The 26,355-nt window shown below is 38.5% G+C and overlaps 1 protein-coding gene across 1 annotated transcript in view; it reads right to left on the reverse strand.

Annotated features, from left to right (window-relative positions):
• ZNF385D (zinc finger protein 385D) overlaps window positions 1–26,355 on the reverse strand; it is an 848,110-nt gene that overhangs the window by 51,925 nt on the left and 769,830 nt on the right. The window contains exon 5 of the mRNA XM_029938772.1: window positions 23,037–23,199. Coding sequence (XP_029794632.1) covers window positions 23,037–23,199 — 163 coding nt within the window. The remainder of the gene's footprint in view (window positions 1–23,036; window positions 23,200–26,355) is intronic.

Here is a 26,355-nt window from a genome sequence, read left to right on the forward strand (position 1 = left end):
GAACACCACATGAATGTAGGAAGTGTTTGACATACAATTGTAGGATAAATGAATGGATAAACAACCAACGCTATTCCTTTCGAAGTCATAAAATTCATAACCTTTTTTCCTAAATAACAAAGTATTTGGGCACTGTTCTCAACATTTTTATCAGGTCCAAAGTTTCAGTTGCTTCAGGTCCTTCTCACATGGTGCGGTTTCTAGAACTTTTACCATCCTAAGGGATTTGTTCTGGGTTTGAGCAATTTCATAGACTTTCTTTGAAGTGAGCAGGTCAGAACTAAGTGTATTGCACTAAACATGGTTCAACAGCAAGTAGAACCACTTGTTCTTCAAAAATGGGACTCGTTTGTTCTGAGTAGGATTGAAAAGAAAAACGGTCTAGGATCATCCCATGGTTGATTCCTATGTGTGGTTCACTCAGTCCTCTAAATTAGTGGTTGGTGAACTGTGGCCTGTGGGCCAAATCTAGTTTACCGTCTGGCATAATAAGATTTTATGGAAACACAGGCACATCCATTCTTTTATGTATTATATATGGCTGCTTTCACTCTACAATGGCAGAAGTAAATACCTGTGACAGGACTTATGGCCGACAGAGGTGAAAATGTTTCCATCTAGCCCCTATAGAAGAAGTTTGCTGATCCTTGTCCAGGGTCAAAGTTCATACCAACATAAGCAGTGGCACCAAATATCACAAACCCAAGAAAACCAAGGAAACTACTCTCTCCTAGTGAAGTTAACTTTTACCTAATAATTTCTCTAAATCGGTTACCCAAACTTCTGTAATTGTTAGAATTATCTGTGAAATTTTTTAGCAATGCCAATTCCTGGGTCTCAAACTAGGCCAACTAACTCAGACACTCAACACTGTGGCTTTGAATAATCCCTGACATTGGCACTCCCACCTTAGCTTTCTCCTAACCCCTTAAGTTATTTCCGGCCTTGTTATTGTTGTGGTTGTTTGTTTGTTTGCTTAATTTTTACTTCGACAAATTTTTTGGACCAACAAAGATTCAAAAATAGTATTGAGAGAATTGCCATGTAGTCTTCAGTCAGGTTCCACCACTGGGAACATTTTTTTATCACCGTAACAAAACTATCCAAACCAGAAGATTGACCGTAGACAATACTATTAGCCAAGTTATAGATCTTATTCAGAATTTGCAGTTTTAACATGTGATTTTTTGTGTATATATTTTTGACATTTTGCCACATGTGTATATTCTTGTAATCACCACCATAATCAGGAAACAGAAGACTGTGATATTACTCCAGAGAAACATGTTCATGCTAACCCTTTGTGGTGACAGCCTCCCTGTAGCTCCAAATCCTAAAAACTATGGCTGAGTATGACTTGGAGAATGCTACATCAGTGGAACAATAAAATATGAGATATCCCGAGATTGGTTTTGTTCATTCACCATGATGCCCTTTAGGTCCACCCAAGTTGTTGCATGAATCAATCGTGCAACTTTTTATTGTTGAGTAGCACTCCATAGTATCAATGTCTCACCATTTGTTAATCCATTTGCCCAGTGACAGACATCTGGGTTGTTTCCAATAATGAGTGATCATTAATAGAGCTGCTATAGAGATTGGTATCCAGGGTTTTGTGTGAACCTAAGTTTTCAGATCTGCTGGGTGAATACCCATGGGTAAGAATGGTAGGTCACATGGCAAGTATATGTTTACCTTGATGAAACTACCACCTGTTCTCCTCAATGGCTATGCCACCTTGCATTCCTACCATCAATGTCTTTCAGTTGCTCTGCATCCTCCTCAGTACTGGTATTGCCAGGATCATCACCATTCTAGTAGGTGTGTAGTGTTGTCTTCTCATGGTTGTATTTTGCATTTCCCTAATAGTTAAAAAAAAGTTGAATATATTCTTGTGTGCTTATTTATCATCTGTTGCATTCTTTGGTAAAATACCTGTTCAACCTTTTGTCCATTTTCTAATTGGAATGTCTGTCCTCTTACTGTTCAGTTTAACCTGTTCTTTAGATGTTCTAGGTACAGAATCTCCCAGATTTGTAATTAAAAATATTTTCTTCCAGACTGAGGGTGTTTTTTTTGGTCACAGAACAAAAGTTTTAATTTTAATGTAGCCCAATTTATTGATTTTTCTCTTTTATGGATTATGCATTTGCTGTCATTATCACTCAGGGCCCAATTTGGAGAGACAACCTACACAGTATTTTGCACATGGAAAGTTCATCATTAACTCTTACAGGAGAGAACTTAATGACAATTTGCTATTCAGAAGTAAAGAGATCTCTAAATAATGTAAGACTAACAGATATATAAAGTAGTTAGGTCATGTCATGTGCTGAGGTCATGTGACTAAGGATGAAAACATCCCTCCCAGAGCTGAGCTCCAGACCTTGTTGGAGAGGGTGTGCCCATGGCTCACTAAATGGCTGCTATAGAGCATCCCTGGTGGTACTTGCTGGAAATCTGGCCTCTAAGGTACCAATGAAAGCTGTTCATCGTGAAGTCTCAAACTAGAGGAACAAAGCTATAAAACTGCCATTTGCTGACTTGGGAGAAGTTGCTGGTCTATCTTTGCTTCCGGACACCACGCACAGCAGGGGCTGGGTGTCTATGGAAGAAGCTGTCTACACTGCAGGAGTCTGGCCAGTGGGTACCCAAGACCAGGAAGAAAGACTTCTTCCTCCTTTAGCGTCTCTCCAGTGCCCCTTTACTGACAAAGATTAACATAATGCTAGCTGGTAAACAAACAAACAAACAAACAAACAAAAGGACACTTTAGAAGGGCCCACCCAGACCCACTTTCACAGAGTGAGGCTGGCTAACAGGGCTCTGCCTCATAGTTTCACAGTGCCTTCTGGCCAAGGTACTGCCTCTGCTTGTGTCAGTGCTGAGCAGGGATGGTAAGCAGGACTCTATCCCATAGTTTCTGAAGGGTCTAGTGAGGAGGAGAAGCAGCTCCTAGCTATTCATTTGGAGTACAAAGTATAGCCGGAAGGGGCCCATCCCACAGGGCTACCACCTTCCAAACCCACAAGAAGGTTGGAAAGAGAGGGCTTTCCTTAGGGCTGTTGTATGTTCAGCTACTGGCAATTCTAGGTTGCAGGTTGCTCTAGGCTGGCATACACGAGAGGAAAACAAAACAAAGAACCCAGGGGAAAAAAAAGAAATCAACAAAAACAAAAATGAGAACAAAAAACATGGAATTTCCCACTGAGTCACCTTCAAGCCTGTAGGTCCCTAGGCAGTCATACTTCTGTCTACCCATCAGAGTCTTCTGATTGTTGCTTCATGTATTTTCCCCAGGGTTTACAGTTGTAATTAGCAAGAAGAGTGGGTGCTGTTTGCTTATTCCATCTTCTCTGGCACCAGAAACTCTCCATAGTCTATGTTGAAACTGATTTATTTCCTCAGACAGGTTTGTTCCAAATATAGGGGTTTCCGATCCGTGGTATTGTCACGATCAGCTGGCTCAGGAGGATCACTTCTAAAAAATGCTTATCCCGATCTGCAAGACTTTCTTATCCACTAAAGCTGGAGATGGGCCATAATGTGGGCATTAAAAAGGCGCCCACGCCATTATGAATGGCAAGCTTTACTAAACATAAGAACTAATGAAGGAAGAACTTGAATTGTCTTAAACTGCCAGCTGCGGAAAACCAATGTACATCCGCCATCGATTCTCACCTTTGTGGCACAGCAACAGTACAGGAATGCCTTGGCACTTTTCTGGCTATCCTATCATTTCTGATCTTGCTGGCTACGGGCTTCCTCCTTGGCATTTCCTTTATATAGATGATGTCTTTCTAATCCTCTCCTCCCCCATTGTTTTCTATTTGTGAGGATCACAAAGGAATGAGAAAATCCCAATCCTATCTCAAACTTACAATACCTGATAATAATAACAGTACATGGTAATAGTAACCTTCCTACAATTTCAGAGCATCTGCTCTGTGCCAGGCATTATGATGCATGTCTTACCTACACTTTTGACCATGTTTACTACAATTTATTATTTAACAAATGAAGAAAATAAATGGTAGAGATGAGAAACCTAGAGTCTTATTCCAAATCTCTTTCACCTTTCCCAAGCCAATATCTCATTGCTAACTCCCAACTACCATGTCTATACCACCTTTTTTTTTTGGCCTATATCTGTAAGTATACATTGTAGTATTTCCATTTTGATGTTATCTACTGAACAAGACTGAAAGCTCCCTGATGGAAGTAAATTGTCTCAGGTCTTAAAACACTGAGCTGACATGAGATCCCATGCTAGGTGTTGAGTGGCTGCTGATTTTCATAGCTGCCAATTTAGAGGCTGTTCTTCTCTAGCAACTGACTTAGTGGAGAGATTAAAAGAATTTATCTAGAGAGTCACAAATCCAGCCAATGACTAGCTGAGTGGAAGGGATGCTCAGTGAATAATGAGGCTAATCTGACTGATAATCAAAATTTGACCATGCATGCAGATGCGCACCCAACCTGAAAAGAGGGGTCACCATATGCATTAATTTATAGCTACATATGAAGAAACGGAGCCAAGTGTCATAAATGCAAGCACAAGCCTTTCAAATACACACATTTCAGAGACTCGTATATGACGATGATACTTGATAAAGGCTCACATCAGTCGTGCCACAGCCTCCTGTCCTGATTACAAAGTACACACTGTCCGTTTCTCTGAACATGATGACATGTTATCAAAAGATGATAAATGTCCACACAAGCAGGTAGAGCCAAAAGAAGTGCCTGCAATATTTCTCAGGGGTTTCACAACAATAAACATATTGTTTGGATGTTTTTATTTTCTGTGGCATGAAAAGCAAAAGGCTTTAACTGTCAGGAAAGCTAAAATGAAAAGAAATAAAACTCAGAGGATCTGGGCATTGGAATCGACATTACATCACGAAGAGTGTAAGCATGAGCCTGAGCCGGAGCTTGCTCCAAAACATTCCTAATAGTTCGTCACATGGCCTATACCAACAACTCCTCCACAGTCAGGAAAATACCTGAAGTGCTTTATTTGATAGAAAGTTCTTTGGTTCATTCGTTCTTTCATTCATTCAATAGTCATCATGCACTATTTTTTTGAACCAAGACTATGCAAGGTGCTAGGAAAATAGCTATAAACTATATATATATATATATATATATATATATATATATATATATGTTCTTAAGGAATGTCTCTTTTACTGGAGGTGACAGACAATAAACTGAACTGTACAAGAACAAACTCTTTATGAGCGTGATAGTGTGAATCTGGTGAGTTTTGTATTTTTCATCAGTTTCCCCTGGTTGTATACTTTCCTGTACCCTCAACATTTCTGCAGGACAAATGCCTCCAGAATTGTTTTAACTCTTTCACATCTGACAACATGTTGTGGCTCTTCATTCACTACTCTGGTCCTACGTGCTAGGCTGTATGCATTTCCTTTGTAAATGCACTGGTTCAAAATCTATCGTTTTTGCTCCTAAACACATTTGTTACAATTAATTATATGGCCCAATATAAATGCAAGAGGCCTTGAACCTGGAGGGAAATAAAGGGGTAGTGAAGGCTATCTCTACTGCAAATTCTAAATTTCACCTACTATCATGACAGTAGATGTAATAATGAATGCTATTACCTTCCTCATTGCCAGTTCAACACCTATATGCTCAAATGTAATCACACACACGCCCTATGCAATATGCACCTACATAACAATGTTAATATGACAGTAAAATGGAGAAGACTTGATTTAGGAAAGGGAGTTAAATAATTTGCTTATTGAAAATATAACACATCTATAGCTGGACCACAACCTTGCATTTCAGAAACAACATGCCTACTGCTCAGGATCAAGGCTTCCGGGGCTAGATTTACTGAGATTCCACTTCTGGTTCTATCATTACTAGCTATGTGACTTTAGATAAGCACTTCACCTTTCTGATCCTTAGTATCTTCATCACAAAATGAAAATAAGATCAGAAGCAGTGTCCCTCCAAAACCTATAGGGTGCTTGACTCATAGTAAGTGCTGGAGATACGTGTATTATTATTGCTGTTATATTTAATTATGCAATGAAAACACAATTTCTTTATTTGCTAAAACCAAGTCAGTCTTCCTAAAGAGCATCTACCAAGCTACATTGAAAGAGGGTTGAAGGATGTACTACAACACTGAATTTACATACTTAATATCATCATACTCTTTACAGGTTGAATAGCCTCTTTTGGATTTCTTTTAACTCCATGGCACAGAGTTAAAGTTTTTCGTCTTTCTCTTCCTGTGCTTGATCATCCATTCCCTCTTCCTTACCATTAACTTCAAGAGGGTTATGATTATTCATACAGTCAAGGCAAAAAGGAAAACACAACTCATTATGAAAAAGCCAGAAGTATGCCAGGTCTGAAGAGAGCTAATATTAATTTAGTTTTTCTGGCACTCTTTTAGTTTTCCTGCGTCTACCTGCATATCTAGAATAGAATCTTCTACCATTCTACTGAGACAAAACTCTTAAGTTTATTCTAGTCCATCTGATTCTCGGTAGAGGAATTCAAATGTATCCCTCTGTCCTGATTCTCCACCTTCTGTTCATCCAGTGTCACAGTGTCGTGGAAACAGGACAGAAATGACATTAAGGAGATTACAAGTAGAAGAGACCGCAGCCCACTTGGCAGTCTTCTACGTAAGACTTGGCTGTTTTGTTAGACCAGGGTTTTTAGAACATGAATAAATCCAGTCAGCTTCAGTTCTCTGGAAGGGAAGTTTCAGCATTTATTTGTTTAATCTCTCTAAAGCAGTCCAAAAGCATTACCTGAAGGCAGAACTTTGAATTGGATTTCTGGTCCCAGAGGACACCAATGTTGCTGCGAGAGTCGGCCTAAAGCCCTAGCCTGTAACAAGCACATTTGCAGTTAGAGTCTATTAATAAACTGATGAAAGCTCACTTGTTAAAAGCTGGAGAACGCTATTTAATGCTCTCTTTTGCTTTTAATGGACTGAAACCTGTTAAAGTGCTGCTAAATAATAAGATAAATTCTTCTTGCAGTTGAGAGAGGACAGGAGTGCACACACCACACATACACACACACACACACACACACACACACACACACAACTGAGAGATTAATTTACATAGACTTGACACCAAAAAGCAGCTGGAATGGAGCAAAACCTTAGAGTCTAGAGGGTCCAAGGAGCGCCACAGACAGTCTGGAGATGAAACTTGAGATGTTTCACTCAGACAGAACTATGATTACATTATCAACTTTTCCTGGGGCTATTAAATCAGTGGAGCAAAAAATAGGCACATTTGGTCCACAGACAGAGAGCGCCGAGTATAGCGGAGAGAGGATTAAAATGGCACAACAGATGTCTCGGGGCTCTCATATCAAGGTGCATGCTCAGAAGGGCTCTTCCGGGGGCTTTAATGTGGAAAATGGCTTATTGAGCGCAAAAATGAGAGAAGTTAGGGGATGGACTTTTAAAGACTTTCCTCATTCTTTAACTTCCCAGATGGGCTGTTTCATCTATTTTGGATTTGTGATGTCGAACCAAACCATTGATGCAGCCATTTTGGTGAGACTTTTGCTGTTGTGATTGCAGTCACAATTAAGCACACAGTCAACACTTGCTTCTCCCCTGCCTCCTAGGAACATCCATCTGGCAGCCCCGTACTGTGCAATGTGTTGTCCTTGACCGGAAGCCTCCAGGAGATGACGAAGCTCTTGGTTGGTCAGAATGTAGCTGTAATGACATCTCACTCTGCTGGTTATGGAGGCCACTTCCTGATTTTCTCCCCTGTTTGTCTGGATTCAGATTTACAACCTTCCTCCAAAAACTTGAGGCTATCCATCCATTTTTTTACATATATTCTTAACATTTTTTTCACTTTAAAACATGGCTCCAGCATTTTGAACCTCATTTTAACTTGGAGTTAGCTCTTGCTTGCCTTAGCTACTATGATCAATATGCCCTTCCTATTACTGTCCCAATTTCTCCCTTGCTTCCCAAATCTTGTCCTGCCTCTTCTAATATAGCTGTCAATAGAATAGAATAGAATAGAATAGAATACCACTGTGGGAGATTTCATTTACAAAAATGGTTCCTGTCTTACAGGACCATCCTACACTGTGACTGCCATTCTGCCATCATTGGGTGGAATCTAGGTCCTCTTCCCTTGTGTCTGTCTCAACCGATAGAGTATGGTGGAAGGATATTACTACTTTAGAGGGTAGGTTATAGAAGGAAATAAAGCTTCAGCTTAGCTGTCATTTTGGGATCCTCCTGTCATGCTGTGAGCAGCCCGGTACCATGGAGAGGACACCGGCAGCGCTCTGGCAGAAAAATTCCTGGCTAAATTCCAGCCAAAAGGCAGCATCAATAGCCTGACATGCAAGTCAGAAAGGTCCTGAAATCATTCCGCCACAAGGTGGCGTTTAACTGTAACCACACAGAAGGCAGCACCCCGACTCCAACACTCGCCAAAAACTGCCCACTTAATTTCGATATCATGAGAGATATTAATTATATAATACTAATCATATTACTAATAAAATCCTAATAATCATGAGAGAAACAGATAATAAATTCTTTTTTTCGTTTCAAAAATAAAGGCTTGTTTTACATACATATACAGAAAGTTGGAGGAAAAAACATTAAGTAGTTGAACATGTGGAGGCATCTAGAAGAGGGATTTGCAAAATATGGCCAGTAGACCAAATCCAGTCTGCTGCATGTTTTAGTAAATAAAGTTTTATTGGACCACAGGTCAGTCGTTTACATATGGCCAGTGTCTGCATTCATGTGACAATGTCAGAGCTGAGTAGTGTGACAGAGAGTGCATGGCCCGCAAAGACTAAAATATTAATACCTGGCCCCATTACAGGAAAAGTTTGCTGAACCCTGATCTAGACAAATGGCTGACTTTTCTTTGCCATTCTTTTAAAACTTTTGGCAGTGGATAGTTCCAATTTTGCAAACTAATATGCTTATATCCTATCCAGTTATGTAAAATTTTATATTAATCTGAACACTAAAGGTAGAGCTACACATACGTACTCATGAATTTAGGTAAAATTTTCATTAAATGCAAACACACCACAGACATTCTAAATAGTCATATGTGTGGTTTTCATACTGGTAATGTGAAATTGAGTATGCATTGTGCAGCCCAAAAATAAATATGGTCATTGACCAACCAATATGACACATTATGGTAAAATGCTTTATTTTTCTTTCTGTAATAAGAAAACAGCTAATAATATTGGCAACTTCTGACTGCTCAGAAGCTTACATTGAGTGGGATTTTGATGAAAATAAAACAAAGACTTTCTCGGGTTTTTAACCAAAGGTAAATGTTCTTAAAGGTCAACATCTAGACTTAATTAATCTGATGACAAAGTACCCACAAATTGAATGGGCTTGCTATGCAGATTTTAAATGTATCTGTTCTATGTGAAGAAATTACTTTGTCAATCAAGACCAACATGACATGACTTCTTTACTCTTCACATTAGAACAAATTACATTTCTATAGCATACAAGTAAAACAAAAAAAACCCAAAACAACTATCTTACCCTCTCCTGTTAATTGTAAGCTTGATGGAAGACATTACCTTTATATTTTTGAATAAAGGGAATAATAGTGGACAGAAATACTCAGTGGACTTGAGAACCAGGACAAGTAAGTTATTCTATCAATGTTCCAACCATAGCTTTTAGGTTAGTGGTTTTTAACTCAAAGACACATAATCTGGTTGGAATCTTGGATTACTCTAAAGTAAGAAACTTTTCACCTACTGTTTCAAAACACTTTCGGGTAATAAGTACTTCCGGCCCCCTTCCTAGAAACAAAAGTTAACAAAGACTAGTACATGGAAAAAACAAAACGATACTGCATCACTGATATATTTTTCCATAGGATTTGGCAAATGAGAGATTTATGAAATGTTTCTATTAATAGGGAGATAAACATAATTCTTTTCTATTACTGATACACATAGTTTTCTTCAAAGCCAAGTCTTTTATTATCTTTTATAGTTTTTTTGGTCAAGTTGGTTTCCATGTAACACCCAATGCTCAACCCAACAAGTGCCCTTCTCCATGCCCATCACCCCTCTTCCCCTCTCCCACCCCCATCAGTCCTCAGTTTGTTCTCAGTATTTAAGAGTCTCTCATGGTTTCTCTCCCTCCTTCTCCCCAACTATTTTTCCCCCTTCCCTTCTCCCACGGTCCTCTGTTAAGTTTCTGCTGTTCCACTTATGAGTGAAAACATATTGTATCTTTCCTTCTCTGCCTGACTTATTTCGCTTTGTATGACAGCCTTGAATTCCATCCACGTTGCTACAAATGGCCAGATGTCATTCTTTCTCATTGCCATGTAGTATTGCATTGTATAGATAAACCACATCTTCTTGATGGATTCATCAATTGATGGACATTTAGGTTCTCAAAGCGAAGTCTTTAAAATGGGGATGCCAATAAGTTAGAAGTAGCTGTTTATATTTTTTATTTTTCTATATGAGTATAAAATGTGATGATTTATATGATGACATATTGAAAATTTAAAAGCTATACAAATAAAAACTACCTTGTTTCTCTTGTTTAGGAAATTGCCAGCTTTATAGGGAAAATGATTTGTGACCTTGAATTCTAGATTATATTATGTTATTTTTAAATATCACTATATACTGATCTAAAATGTAGAGGAGAAGGCTTGCATTAATGGGCCCTGAACCAATCCTCTCTGGGTTACTGGGTGTTCAGTTATCAAAATTACTGCACTAAATATCACCTTAGTTGCTTGAAAGAATTAAAGCAGACTTCCAAAGTAGAAATTCTTAGGAGATGATACACGAAATTCTAATTTCCTGCAATGTAGGTAATCTTTTATCTTTATTTGATAGTTTTGTTATATTCATTTAGAAAAATTAACATTTGCCTGCAAAAAAAACCCCACTTCTGTTTCTTCTATAGTTTTGTTCTTGCAGAGAATTCTGTCATTGTGTAGACAGCCTCACAAAATCACACAGAAAAACTAAGGCTGAAATGGTTTCACATGCAATCCCTAAATTATCTACTTTAAATTTTATATAGACCAAAGATGTTACTTTCCAATATATATGAAGCTCTTCTATCTGGAAAAATAATAAAAATAACAGTATCTTCTTTTACCAGTGCCATGCAGGTGAAAACCATGATAAAGATGTGAAGAGCTTAAATGTGGACAGAGACACACATTAAAAACTTTTAACAGGCCCACGGTCTGATACGCACAGGAAAATTTAGGGGTGTAAAGAGTGTTTTGCAAAATAAGTGGAACTATCCCAGGTGATCTACAGACATGGTGATCTCAACTAGCAACCCAAATTGGAACTAGTGCTAACAAGGATTGCAGGGAGAATCCATGTTTTGCTGTCTAAGAGAAGACAGCAGGCAAAATGAGTCAGAACTCGGTTCAAACCCTAACTCTGCTTCTTACAAATTTGTGGGCCTCTGTCAAGTTCTTCAACTCAGAACACAGTTTCTTTATATGCCAATTATGAATATTGATTTCCAAGAGTTAGGCACCCTACAACCTCCACAGCATCCAGCACTGAAGTTCTAAACCACTTGGGGTAGCCTTTTGTCTTCTTCACTAAAGCGAGGCACTAGAGCATGGGAGTGACATGTAAAGACAACAAACACTGAGTACTTGCTAAGTGTTGGTTAAATGAAACATTTCATCAAAGGCGTTATTTTAGGGATTACATAGCCTTGACATTAAGTTTAGCATACGACAGTTCATACTCATCCCCTTCTCCCTCCCTCACATGGAAGGGTCATTCCGGCTGCTCAGGACATCCATGGCACCATTACCGTCTATTTTCTCCTGACAAATCATGTCCTATCCTGGATTATATTTTGGGTTTATTTCTTGTTTTCCCAACCAGACTGAAGGCACCTTAAGGCAGAACTCCTAATACGCATCTTAGTTTTCATTCCCGCCTTATCTTACATATTGCAAAAATACTTGTAGATGAATGAGTAGGTATGGCTGAATAGATGGATAAAAGAACTAATAAACAACCTAGAGTTAATAAGTCAGACTCTCAAACATCTGACCATTTCAGAGAGGAGTAGGGGAGTTTTTCTTTTCTACAAGCTCTTCTACTTCTTTGGCTGCATGAAGGAAATACAGGATTTTTTTTTCTTATTTTACTTAATTCCATTAGAGAGCTGGCAGGAAAACAGAAGGCGGGACAATAAATAAAGTTAGGTCCAAATGGGTCAATATCATTACTGCTACACATTCTGCATCTTGACCTTCCCCTTGGAGTTTGGCCAGGCACCAACTGTTAGTCCGAGAGTGATTGATATGAGTGATCACGTAAGTGTAAAATGTCAAGGCTGCCTCTAAACTGAGTCATAACAAAAGCAAAGCAAAGTAAAGCAAAGTGGCACAGATTCCACCCGACAGAGTTAAATATGCTCTCTGTCCTCAAATTTAACCTGATGTCAGAACTTATAGTTAGTACATAGTCAATCTGATTCAATACAGCTTTTTAAAATGTTCTCACCTCTCATTAGAAAGTGGAGTAGCACAGTAATTTAATGAGGAGTCTGACTGCAATTATGATCATTAAAATAGTAACTTAATTTTATGCTGTCTTTGGGAAATGCTCAACCCAAGGGTTGCACATTCAAATTCTGAGTTACACAGGTATAGATCTTTGATTCATATTATAAAGTAGTTAAATATGACAGATTTCAATTAGTAAAATGTATTGACCCTATGCGTTCAAATTGTTATTAAATAGTTTGGAGTGTGTGAGTTTTCACTGTTAAAAGAATTCTTAGGATAATCTTCCTGAAAATAAAATTAATACAGCACTATTTGTTGATACTTGTAATGTAAAACTGCTAGGTGCTTAGACACATGGTGTAAAGGCGAATGTTCCATAAGGAAGTGAAGATTTTATTGGGTTGACAAGAAGGAAGAATATACAATTTCAGTAAGAGCTAGGACAGAGCTTATATAGAAGCCTGGAAATAGGAATCAGTTGGGCAAAGAGTGTGAATTCATTTGTATGAATCCATGCACATATGCATTGGCATACAACTCGTACATCCTCTGTGCATCAGTATGTGATACACTGGATAGACTGACATATAAGAAAGGGTTTTCCTCATTTTTTTTTTGAGAGAGAGAGGGAGACAGACGGGGGGGGGGAGAGAGAGAGAGAGAGAGAGAGCGAACGAGAGAGCGAGCATGAGTGAGCATTGGGGAGGAACAGAGAAAAAGGGAGACACAGAATCCAAAGCAGGCTCCAGGTTCTGAGCTCAGCACAGAACCTGAGGCGGGACTCAAACTCACCAGCCTTGAGATCACGACCTGAGCTGAAGTCAGATGCCCAAATGAATGAGCCACCCAGGTGCCCTTTTTATTTTTTAAAGTTTATTTATTTATTTTTGAGAGAGAGTTGGGGAGAGGCAGAAAGAGAGAGAGAGAGAGAAAGAATCCCAAGCAGGCTCTTCACTATCAGCACGGAGCCCAATGTCAGGTCAGATCATGACCTGAGCCGAAGCTGGACGCTAATTGACTGAGCCACCAAAGTGTCCCTAGAAAAGATTTTTCTAAGCAAAAGAATGTGTACACCTTGCATGCAACCCTCAAGTGATTTGGCTCGGTTGGAATTAAGGACAGATATGGAGGACTCACAGAACACTAGTTCTGGAATTAAACCCCTGTGATTCAAGGGACAGATCACAACTTTTGATGCCATGTTTAAAAGTTTGGAATTCATAGAACATAAATAAAGGCATAATTCTTAATTTAAATATCTATTTCAGTTTGGGTTTTACTAAGAGTTCAGTAGTGGGGCGCCTGGGTGGCTCAGTCCGCTGAGCGTCTTACTCTTGGTTTTGGCTCAGGTCATGGTGTCACAGTTCATGAGTTCAACCACTGTGTGTCCAGCTCTGTGCTAGCAGCTTGGGATTTTTCTCTCTCTCCCTCTGCCCGTCCTTCACACACACTCACTCTTTCTCTCCCTCTCAAAATAAATAAACATTTAAAAAAAAGAATTCAGTAGAAGCTTTATGTCTCCTGACTGCAAGTAATGTGCTGTTGACATATTTTTTCCCACATTTTCTATCACTGTTAGAAAGCAAACTCTCCATTTTTCCAATCTAGAGACAAGGTTCTATAATGGACCACATGTTTTTACAGGTGATCACCTCACATTCTGTCATATTTGATCACTGTTCAGCAACTTTTTTGTTAGAGTTGTTATTCAACCTTAAGAATTACTATCTTGCCATTGAAATAGTTTATCATCAGATAATTGTGTGTCTACTCAATTCCTAAGAAGGACATAAAAGTAGGGAAAAAAAATCTCTCCATGAATTAAAATAAAACCAAAAAAAAAAAAAAAAAAGAACACATACAAACATACACAGAGACACAGATGTTTCCAGAACTGTGGCATCTGGAAGCAAAGCCACCAGGAGCTTTAATTTAATTTTTAAAATTCATCCAGCTGTCTGGTGTTTCATACGTACTGGCTAGGTCTTTAGCTTATCATTTAATTTAAGATTTTATATTTCTGGTAAAAAAAAGACAGTCACATACAGTGTGTACACATACACACAACATGCATGCACACACACACAAGTTAGCAAACAAGTCGCTTCAGATTCTAACATAAAATTATACACTAGCTTGTCAAGTTACTTTTAATTCCCTTCTTATCTTGCACACCATACACCTGCACCTGAACAAAGCTGGATGACAGGTCCTTTAGAAAGTTTAGGTCTCTAACTGCTTCACTATTCATTATGTTGAGGAAGACAACATGTTCTTGTCTGGATGAGTAATTCATTGCGAAAGTCTTCTGTGATTCAAGGAGCAGGTTTATGTAGTGTATCTAAGACTAAACCTTTATCAGCCTAATAGGACCTGTAAAATACCATTCATCTTGATTTCCTCATGCGCAAGAAGAACAGGATAGAATATTTTGTGTTATTTCCACGTCATTTCTAATATACAATTTGTCATCACTGATTCACATACAAAAATCCTGGAACCACAATATTCAAATAAGGGTTAATTTTTTTTTTCCTTCTGATTTTTCTTTCTCTTTTTCAGTCTCTCTTGAGATCTGCTGCCAGCACACTCTGCTGGCACTTATCACACATCTTGAGAGGGGAATACTTGATAAAGCCTCTTTCTTTGGCCAATCTAACGCATGTCATGAACTGGTGCTAAGAAAAGAAAAAGCAATTTAAGCATAAATGTTCTCACAATGGTGCTTCAATTCCTGCCCCAAGAGGCATGCAATGGGGTCCTTTATCATAGGAGTGATTGTCCCCGGGAGGTTTTGTTTGGAAGAATGGGTCAGAAAAGAAAGACCCCAGGATCTAGCACAATTTCCACAAAGCCAAGAGAGGCATCTGTACACTACTGCATCAGATCCTCATGTGCTGACAGAGATGTGTCCCTTTTCAAATGACTTTGTATTGCTTCTTAAATTTCAACAGACCTATAGATTCATAAGCCACAAAATTGTTTGTTTCTCTTCTTAAAGTTAATGTGCAATGTTGATTATGAAACCTGGTATAGTGGGATAGTTCAGAAACAGGCATTAAAGGCGGAATCTTGCATATAAATGTGTGCTTAATAGTTATATTTATATATAATATATACTACATCTTATATACAAATATATAATATGATATCAAACATACACAGCTTTCTGATATCAAGCTCAGCTTGCATTTTTGTTATCATTTTCAACATTTGGGACATTTGTTTGAAGACTATGTCATGAAAGACAAGCTTTTCCCATCTTCCTTATGAAAACAGAATAAAGCTAATTCCTACTTGTCCTCCATTAAAACCCATTTTCTAAAGGACATTGGACTTAGTGTTTCCTTACAAACTATTCATCTACCACCTCTATTTCTAGTTTAACATTCCCATGATTTGGCTTCTAGCTAAACGGAAGGGAAAAAACTGTTTGTGCTTGGCCTCGCCTGGCTCCGGGCCTATTGTAAACAGCTGACTCCAGAGGATAATTCTTAGGAACAAACCCAGAAAGGGAAAAAGCCAGATTCTGTGACCTTATAACTGACCAACTCTCCTAGAGGGGTCTTGTTTACTGATGCATTTGCTTTCAATCACTGGCCATCATGTTACATCAAATATCTTTTTTATCATTAGAAAAGTCTCTTTATCACTCCAAGTGCTGGACCAAATAATGTGAATTCTAATAGAAACTTCGAGTCAATTATTAACCCAGAGCAAATAAATATTCTTTTGCATTCCTAGTGCTTCTCAACAATAGATTCAAGAATATTTTACTCTCAGCACCTTTGAATCAGATGAATACAATATTCTTGGATTATAATTTTAAATTTTAAAAAAGAAAAAGACAGGAAAAAATGGATACAAAGAAGACTAAATCATAAGGGTGAATAGTGCAAATTTAAATAACATAGTGGCTTTATCTAATGAATATATGTGCAGTTCACTGAGATGTGATAAAAAGAATTATGTACTAGAACCAGGAAGAAATGTTCTCAGGTCTTACCAGTTAGATGACTAAGGTAAATCTATATACTCAATATATAGGCTAATTAATTCATGAAAGACAGTCACAAGGGGGCATTAGAAATGTCAAGTTTTCTTTACCTGTGCAACTAGAGAATCTCAAAACAAATAAACAAACTTTAGGAGTTAGACTTGATGACCTTGATGAAAACTCTGAAATTTGAAGAGCAATATCTCAGAATTCCTTAGATTAATGAGAACCATTGTTCTTTCACAGAACTATCTATGCATAAATATAAAAGTCTAAAGCTTTGCGAAGCTCCCCCATTCAAGAACAAGAACATAAAACTGATTAATTCAAGTTTTAAAACTACTCATGTATTATATTTTATATAAGCAGTACCCTGTAAAAATATAAATAATCAGACTAATCAAGGATACACTGGCAATGAACATGTCACGTAGCAGTAGGAAAAGGCAAAGACATAAAAAATATATTTGAAAAGGAATATAATAGTTAGGTATGAATTCTTAAGGGATTTGAGATGCAGAGAGAAAAGTGATACACTTTTAAAAGAGAAATTTAGAATAGTAAGAAACGAAGACAGAAAAACAAGATGTGTTTCTAATGGAGAATATTCCAGGTGAGCAATAGAAGAGAAGTTTGGAACGGTGGGTTGTGGTCAAACCACGGAGGATCATGACACTCAGCAAGAAGGTACACGGAAGGTTTCTGAACGGGTAGGTGCTACCATCTCCAGTATAATATAAATGGACAGGATGATGAAGAATATGGCTGTTAAGGGACAGAAATGGACAGCTGGACTTGCAAGGAGGCCAGGGAAATTGTGTGGGTGAGGCAGAGACGTAGAAGACCAGGTGAAAGGTGGTAACCAAGAGGGAAAGAGTAAAGGATGTTTTCCGGGGACGGGAGGGGAGTGGATCCCAACAACTGAATACATGTGTGGACAGAAATAGAGGGAAGTGGCATAGACAACTAAGAAGTTTCAACTCTGTGACCTACGGGACCAAACATGAAACTAGAAAAGACAGAGTGGAAAGAAAACTGGGGATGGTGGTCAAGGTTGGACCTATTTTTTTTTTTTTTTGGACCTGTGAAACAGAGGTGCTGACAAGCCACCCAAGTGAGTGACTAAGAAGCCATGGGAAGTCGGTCAAGTTTCAGGCTAGCAATGTGGAATGCTGAGATACATCGGCACGAGTCCGAGTTGAAGCCGTGGAGGAATGCTGTGCTCCCCAATATGTGCTTCCCCTCCCTGGAGGAATTCTTCTTCCCTGTCCACGATCACCAAAGCTTGACTATGGGGCTTGACAAAGGAAAGTCAGAAGAATATTATATGTCACTTCCATTAAGAAGCTTTAAGAGCCTAATGATTCACGATCTTGTTTTTCCACCTGGTACAGAATTGGTAATGTCCAGCCAGTGACTGCTTCATTCGCCACGCCGCGAGTTAAATTAACATGGAAGAAACCCACGGCTAATATGTACTGTGAGTGAGAAATAATTAGTTGTTATCAAAGCCACTAGGATTTGGAGGTTGTTTATTTGCAGTGTAAACTAGCCTACTTAACTCATAGACCATGGGGATGAAAGAGATTACCCAAAAAGGAAAACTAAAGAAAGATCAGAAGCTGACCAAGCCTGGGACTTAATTCTATGATTTTGAATTTGCCATTTCATAGGGGGGAAAAATGAATTACATTTGCTAAGTTACCTTGAGAATATTTAGTTTTTGTCATTACCTTTTCTGTGCAAGAAATTCATTAAAAAAACTGGCTGTATCAGACAAAATCATCTAGCCATATTTGGACATGTTTGCTCTTTGAATGATCCTCTAATGATTAGTAACCATTCTAACATACCAACAATTTTGAATATTAAATATATTATTTTTAAAAATATTATTTTTATCTGTGAATTTTTCTTTGTGTAAATTCACTAACCTAACACTCAGATCAGGGGAAATAAAATTATGCTTTAATGTTAGGAAGTCTCATCTTGCCTAGAGGTAGGGGGACGAGGCTTTCTGCGAGCAGTTGGTGGTTGATCACTGAATATTATCATTTGCTCACCATGCCAGCATGCAGACTGACATGAGCAATGACAAAATAAAAATCCCAAAATTATAGTTAGTGAATAAGAGCTCACCTGCAGGTCGTTTAGACCTCTTTGTTATACCAAGGCAGTAATTAAAACCCATAATATATGACTTAGGAATTTAAAAAATTGTCAAAATTACTTTTATCACGTAGATTTGCAATGAAACTTTGTTATGACTAGTCTATTTCCTTTATTTTAGAGAATCCCAGGAAAACCTGCAAATGAATGTTCTAGTTCAAGCCCACACCACTTGTCCTTTTCTCTGTTGTTGTCCACCCTCCTTTAAGGTTTGTATCTATCAAATCATTGTATACTTAGCATGTTTGAAAGTAATACTTTTTTTATATGGTTAGATTATTTTCATTAAGAACTATTTGGTAAAATTAGTAAAATGGGATTTAATGCATCTTTATCTTTTATGTATGGATAAGTCTACAAATCATAAAAAAGCCTGTATACTTAGCAGTAGGGTTAAAATTTATTGTTTGACATGATCCTTGATTCTAGAGTCTTATTTCTCTCTCCTTATGCCTCCAAGTATTTAACTATTCTAGGAAGCTAGCTCAGAGACTCATATTATTTTTAGGTTGTACTTCTTCCTAATCAATATGAAGAAGGAGACAGTAATAAAAAGGACTTGTAGTAGTTTTAAGAGAACTCCAATTTGTCAGTGTAGGTGCCTCTGATTTATTTTGGATACAAATGGTAAGAAGGAGACATGTCTCTGAAGGCAAGGGAAATACTAGCAAAAATGAACTATTGGGACCTCATCAAGATAAAAAACCTCCTGTACAATGAAGGAAACAATCAGCAAAACCAAAAGGCAATCAACGGAATGGGAGAAGACATTTGCAAATGATATATCAGTTAAAGGGTTAGTATCCAAAATGTATAAAGAACTGACCAAACTCAACACCTGAAAAACAAATAATCCAGTGAAGAAATGGGCAAAAGAAATGAATAGACACTTTTCCAAAGAAGACATCTGGATGGCTAACAGACACATGAAAAGAGGCTCAACATTGCTCATCATCAGGAAAATACAAATCAAAACCACATTGGGATACTATCTCACACCAGTCAGAGTGGCTGAAATGAACAACTCGGGCAACAAAAGATGTTGGCAAGAATGTGGAGAAAGGGTTGCGTTATTGGTAATGTGGAGAAAGGGTTGCAAACTGGTGAAGCCACTGTGGAAAACAGTGTGGAGATTACTCAAAAATTTAAAAATAGAATTACCCTAAGACTCAGCAACAGTACCACTAGGAATTTATCAAAAGGATACAGGAGTGCTGATTCTTAAGGAATCATGTACTGCTGTTAGAGCAGCACTATCAACAACAGCCAAATTATGGAAAGAGCCCAAATGTCCATCAACTGATAAATGGATAAAGAAGATGTGGTTTGTCTATATGATGGAATACTACTTAGTGATGAAAAAGAATGAAATCTTCTGATTTGCAACAATGTGGATGGAACTGGAGGATATTATGCTAAGTGAAATAAGTCAATCAGAAAAAGAAAGATATCGTATGTTTCTACTCATATGTGGAATGTGAGAGACTTAACAGAAGACCACAGAGGAAGGGCAAAAAAATAAGTTACAAACAGAAAGAGAGGCCATAATAGACTCTTAATACAATAGAGAACAAAGTGAGGGTTGATGGTGTGGTGGGGAAAATGGGTGATGGGCATTCGGGAGAGCACCTGTTGGGATGAGCAGTGGGTGTTGTATGTACGTGATGAATCGTGGGAATCTACTCCCGAAGCCAAGACTACAATGTATACACTGCTAGCTAACTTGACAATAAATTATTTAAAAAAGAAAGAAAAAAAGAACTGCCTCCCCTAAAAAAAAAAAAAAGAACAAAAAACAAATGGGTAAGAAGGGTGATGAAATGACAGGAGCTTTTTTGGGCTACTTTTCATGAGTAGTTTTGTGGAAATCCCAAATTATGGATAGAATTCAGCTTAAAACATCTGATGAATGTGCTGATACTGTTAGTCTATCAACCTATATGACTTTTCTTTCTGGGTAAAGGTCCCCCTGGATTAGTAAAGCAATGCACTTTTTTTTTAATTTGAGAGAGAGAGAGAGCGAGAGCGCGAGCGAGCAGGGGAAAGAGGCAGAGGGGGAGAGAGAGAGAAAGAGAGAGAGGGATAATCTGAAGGAGGCTCCAGGCTCAGTGCAGAGCCTGACAAAGGGCTCGATCCTACAAGCCTGGGATCATGACCTGAGCCGAAATCCGGAGTCAGATGCTCACGGACTGGAAAGCAAGGTACTTCTGATGCTCATAGCTTTCTTCCCTTGGCTTTAGGATACCTGCACTAATTTACAGACTTTGCTACCCTTTCTGTCATTCTAGAATTTTCTCTAGCTTCAGCTTGAAAGGGTACATCACTATTTCAACACCATTTCAACCCTTAGGTAAATGCTGTCATCTCTACTGGGGATTTGTTTGTTTTATGTGGGTCCTCTCCCACAGCCCAACCCAAAACTTGTATCCATGTAACCTGTGAAAGGACAGAGCCTTGATGACTCCCACCCTTTCTATCTTAGTTTCTAAGATTGAGGGATGGAGGTATGTATTCATAACTTATCTATGTAACAGAGAAAGCACACACGGGAGCTGTTCCTGACCCAAGCTAGCACCTTTACCTTCCATGTACATATATACTCTTAAGCAATGAGAATCCTCAACTTAACAGCATTTTGTGCCTTTTAAAACAGATTCAAGGTAACCCAAATAGCCTTTATTGATAAAAAAATACCCAAGAATAGAAAAGTTTGTACATCAAATTCCATGTCTTTATATCATACTAATTTCTTTGTTCTTACTGCCTACTATCTTTTGCAAAACAAAAACAAAAACCAAAACCAATAATAGTTCTTTATGGCAAACATGGCTTTAGGGATCTCAATTTGTGCCTGAATGTCTGGGAGCAGAAATTACACCCATCTGCCTCATTATTGCTCATTCTCCTACACCCCCCAAAATAAGGCAGTGAAGTTTCAGTTAATAGAGAACCTTTCTCTATAAGGTTTTACATTTAAATTAATAAGATGGCATAATCCAGCTCTTGCTCTGGATACCAAAGAATTGAACATGACAAGCACTTCTTTCTCCCTTTAGACTGTTTAGTATGTTGTGACACAAAACTGGATGAATCACAGAACCAAAGGAGTGAGAGAAAATGCAGCTATTCAATAGACATTTTACTCAGTACCTGTCCCATGCTAGGTACAAAGATGAGAGGTGTACTCAGCCTCAGAGAGTACTCAGGGTTCTCAGGGAGTAGGGGGCATAATGCAACTGCCCGTAACACTTAGGTCAAGGACATGAAATATGTCATGGGAACCCAGAGTGAACATTATTAACCCTCATAGATTCACAGAGGAGTAAGCATCTCTCCAGATCCTTGGTTGAGGAGATATGTGTCTAATGTGTAATGCACATAAAAAGTTGCTTTCATCTGTTCTTTTGGTTCACTATAGCATTTTACATTTGCATCTGTTATGGCTGGAATATTCTCTTCTAGTTAAGATATTACTATTGATTATGATATAAATGCTTCCTAACCACCGTCATTTGTAGGGATTAGCAAACAACAGACATGTACTGGCCATTGTGTTCTAGAAAAGGACTTATTAAACATACATCCATGAGTCACATAGGACTTCTTTTTGTATAAATACTGAGGACCAGTGAGCTGATATTTTAAAACACCAGCTTGGGGAAACCCCACTGGCTTCCTCTGCCATGAATTAACTGGTTATTTGCAGGAGCTATCCCGAGAGGCCAGTCAGAGGCCATTATTTCCCTGTGAAGACTCTATTAAAAAGAATAATTGGTATCAATAACACTTACCTGTGTATGCAGAGGGAAGGTTACCCAGCCAGAACAAGCCCAGAATCACACAGCCACTACTTAAAACAATGCAATGTTTGGGATTTATGAGAATAGGCCCTGTCAGTAATAATGCCCTTATTTGAAAGGGCCTTTTCAATTCACTTGGCATACACTGCCATGTATTCACAGTTAAATCAAATCTGCCGTGCAGTTATAGGCTAAGGGGCTCATACAAGACGTCAACGATACACACCAAACAGGTTTACTTCTCAAAAACATGCTTCAAATGCCTTTATGCTTTCGTGTTCCTCTAAAAATAGCCACAGGCATATTTCAAAGGCAAAATCTGCAACATAACTAAGTGATTATCTTAATCAATTGCTTAAGAATATTGGAAAAATGAGGGGCAACATTACCATTACACAGAAAGATGGATCAAGCATGAGTCAATGCAGCAGGAACATTAGGAAACAGACATGGGTCTGGACAAGGGAAGGGACCCCCAAACAACGATGATGACAACAACGACAAAGATCATCGCTTAACCTGTTTTGTCAGAGCTGGTATTGATGGTATTGGTAGTGATGGAGGTGAAGGTAGTCTTTGCGCTGTCCTTGGCAGTTACAGATTTCTGCTTATTTTTCATGGCTTCCAGTGCTTTGAGCTTCTTGGCATGTTTCGTGCCTTTGTAGTGGGCCGCAGCCTGGCTCTACAAAGGAGAACAAAATGAACCATGCAATCAGGCTCATTTCTAAACTGGCATTCTCTGTATTACTGCAAATACAGATTCCCTTTCAATAATAGGTACCATTCAAGCTAATTCTGGCAGTGGCCAAACAGTAGGGTTCTATTTAGAATGATGCTAGAAAGCATTGGGATTCAAGTTCTAAAACCTCTGCTGGACAGAAGGAAGAAATATTCCATTGTTTGTCTTAAGAGAAATGTAGCTGAACGCTAACACATCAACAACATTTTCTTTGTGGAGTGGGGAAAAAAATAAGAATTTATACCCATACTCCTCTTGTTCTACCACAGAAGATGCTGGGCTCCCAAAGATTAGCTAGAGCCCCCCAAAAGACTAGCTCTCATCTTCTTGGCTCAGGAAATGTGTTTTCTCTTTCTACAGTGTGTCTTATTAATACAATCCCCAACAGGTGTCTACAGGGAAAAGCTCACATATAACAAGGGAAGTGGGCACCCTGGAGATTGAAATTGAAGTTCAGGAGTTCAAAAGCAAATGTGCTGCCTACGTCCAAATGAAGTCCACAGAAGCTGGGCAAATTTCTTCCTTTCTCCTTGTTTCCTACAGAGGTAGTCTGAGAAATACAAGGGACTGGTATTCCTTAAACACATGGATCTTTCACGCCCTGGTTCATGGTCAGGAGGCTCCAATGTGTTTTGACTACTTAATGGAGCCAAAACAATTCTTGTACTGTGCCTTCTTTTTTTTTAAAACAGTAATATATATTTTCCCAAGTTTATATTTTCTTAACGTGATTTTGTTGTTGTTGTTGTTACTGGAGACACACATTAATTGAGATAGAAAATCATCTTAAAGAATTCTATATTTATTAATGTTTTTTGGAAAACAAGGTGCCTTTGTGGCTTGGGGGTGGGGAGTGGGCAGAGAGATTCTTAGATCAGAAAGTTTCCCAGCTCTAAACCCTTCAAAAGATTCCCCACAAAGAAGAAATCTCAGTGGAGGACTCAGTGGAGTGACTACCCATGGCTTCCTGTGACTTATTTAAACCCACGTTCCATTCCAGCTCCATTTTGCCAGAAAAGAAAAAAATAACCACACTGTCCTTTTTGTCACAGCAATTGTGGTAGGTAGGGTTGTAGTATAATGTCTTTCTATAAATAGGTAAATAAATAATGCACACCTTCATTTGCATCATTCTGACAAATATTCTTGAAGGCCTAGGTACCCTTATTGAAAGAACACTGGACAAGGAAATTATATATTAGAAACAGTTTGAACAGAGAGGACACTCATGCATCAGTTACAACTTTTCCAACAACACGTAACATCAAAAGACATAGTGTGAGCCAAAATGTGAAGTTAAGACTCCCTACAGCTAATTGAAGAACCAGTGATCGGTTGGATGGGGTTGATTCTACATAAAGAATGCTGCTTTGATGGACAGAGTTGTGTCCCTTTTTTTCCTGCCTAGTTCTCTTTTTTAATAAATCAAGTTCTTTGGCCCTAAATATGTATTTTCAATAAAATCCATAATATAGAAGGTCATCTTCTCTAGACAGCTGACTACATATTTTCCCTTAAAGAAAAGTTTCCCTCTTCTCTCTGTCAGCATTCCTACCCCTGACCTAGAAGTGGATGTTTTCTATGTAATACATATTAAAAGACAGGGTTTATATTAACCATGCTCTCTCCATGTATACCTCCAAAATATACATTTTAAGGTTTCTAGCCAATCTGCATTCTCAGTAGTATTTCAAATCAGGCAAGACTCTGTTTTAACCCACCATAGGACCAGATGAATGTCACTATTCTGGATATTAAGAAACTTACTCCAAAGAAACCCCTGCAAGGGAAGAGGGTACTTACACCTCCCCAAAATACTCTCCTACAGGCACAGCTAAGGCAATGTTTCCATCCAGTGAGATGGCTCAGGCAGTCACAGGGACAAGGGGGTGAAGGAATGAACAATAATTGGTGGGCTCCCTCCTAAGTAAGACACCTGATCTATTAACACGATAAAAAAAGCATGCCCACTTGTTAATTGAATAATACTCCCAAAGCATCTTGATAATAATTATTTTAATTAGAAATTATCTGATTAAAAAAAGGTAACTAAGTCTTCCCCAAATTTGAAAAAGAAATGAAGGTCCAAAGTGCTATGGAGAGACCAGGACATATAGAATTCAGGGGAAATGATATTGCGATAGCAAAGGCGGCGTCAATGTGATTATGAAGTGCAGGGCATTAAGTATTGGGGGAGGAGGTGGGCATACAAGTTGGAAACCAAATGTCAACAGATAACCCTTTCTGGATATTTTACTTTAGACCTTATCTAACGTTTGTAGAATTTGTTGGACTGCTCTTGGTTTATACTGGTATAAATTTTCTGGTCTGCATGCTGACCCCATAACTCCTGATGCATCTTGATACAGGTGTGTGGTGTAAAAGTGTGCTCCTTGTGTAGAGGAAATGCTTTCAGCGAGCTCCCTGGTATCCCTTCCAGCCACTTCCGGGACTGAATAAATTATTCAGCCCCATCTAATATTTCTGTGGCTGTAGACAAAGCTGTAGACTGAGAGGGAGTCCTGTAGGGAGATTTTTCAAATGCAGCAGTTGGTCAGAGATGTTTCTTTGGGCCTTTGCTACTTTTCTTTTGGGCAGAGAGGGCTGGATGTACCCCACCTCATATCCCTCCGGGGTTGTTTCCTAGTGTTAGCCAGCCTCTGAATCAAGTCATTCCCAGTAACCTGGGAACTACGGGATACATGCAACCCATTATTTTTCATAGGAATGATTCCAAGGTTAAGTAAGTGTATTGCTTCATTACGGCACACTCCAGCGTCCTGCATTTTAAAACTGAAACAGAATCAAATGATCATAGTACACAGAGGAGTGAGCAGAACAATAGAAACTGGGCTCTCACAACTTCTGTTTAAATAATGAGTGTACTGTTAAGGTATTGTGTAATAAACATCACTCTTCCGACCTTGAAATAGGACATGACAGCATGAAATCTAACAAGCGTCATCCCAGAGGCAAGTGCTGACATTAAAGACATGCACACACATTCCTGCGGAATAGAACGATGCCACTTTAAATGTCATCACATCCTCATCATCAGTAGCCAGTCATACTTTCTCATCTTCAAATTTTATCTTCAGC

This window comes from Suricata suricatta, chromosome 5, assembly GCF_006229205.1.
Source record: "Suricata suricatta isolate VVHF042 chromosome 5, meerkat_22Aug2017_6uvM2_HiC, whole genome shotgun sequence".
In the NCBI taxonomy this organism is placed as follows: Eukaryota; Metazoa; Chordata; class Mammalia; order Carnivora; family Herpestidae; genus Suricata; species Suricata suricatta.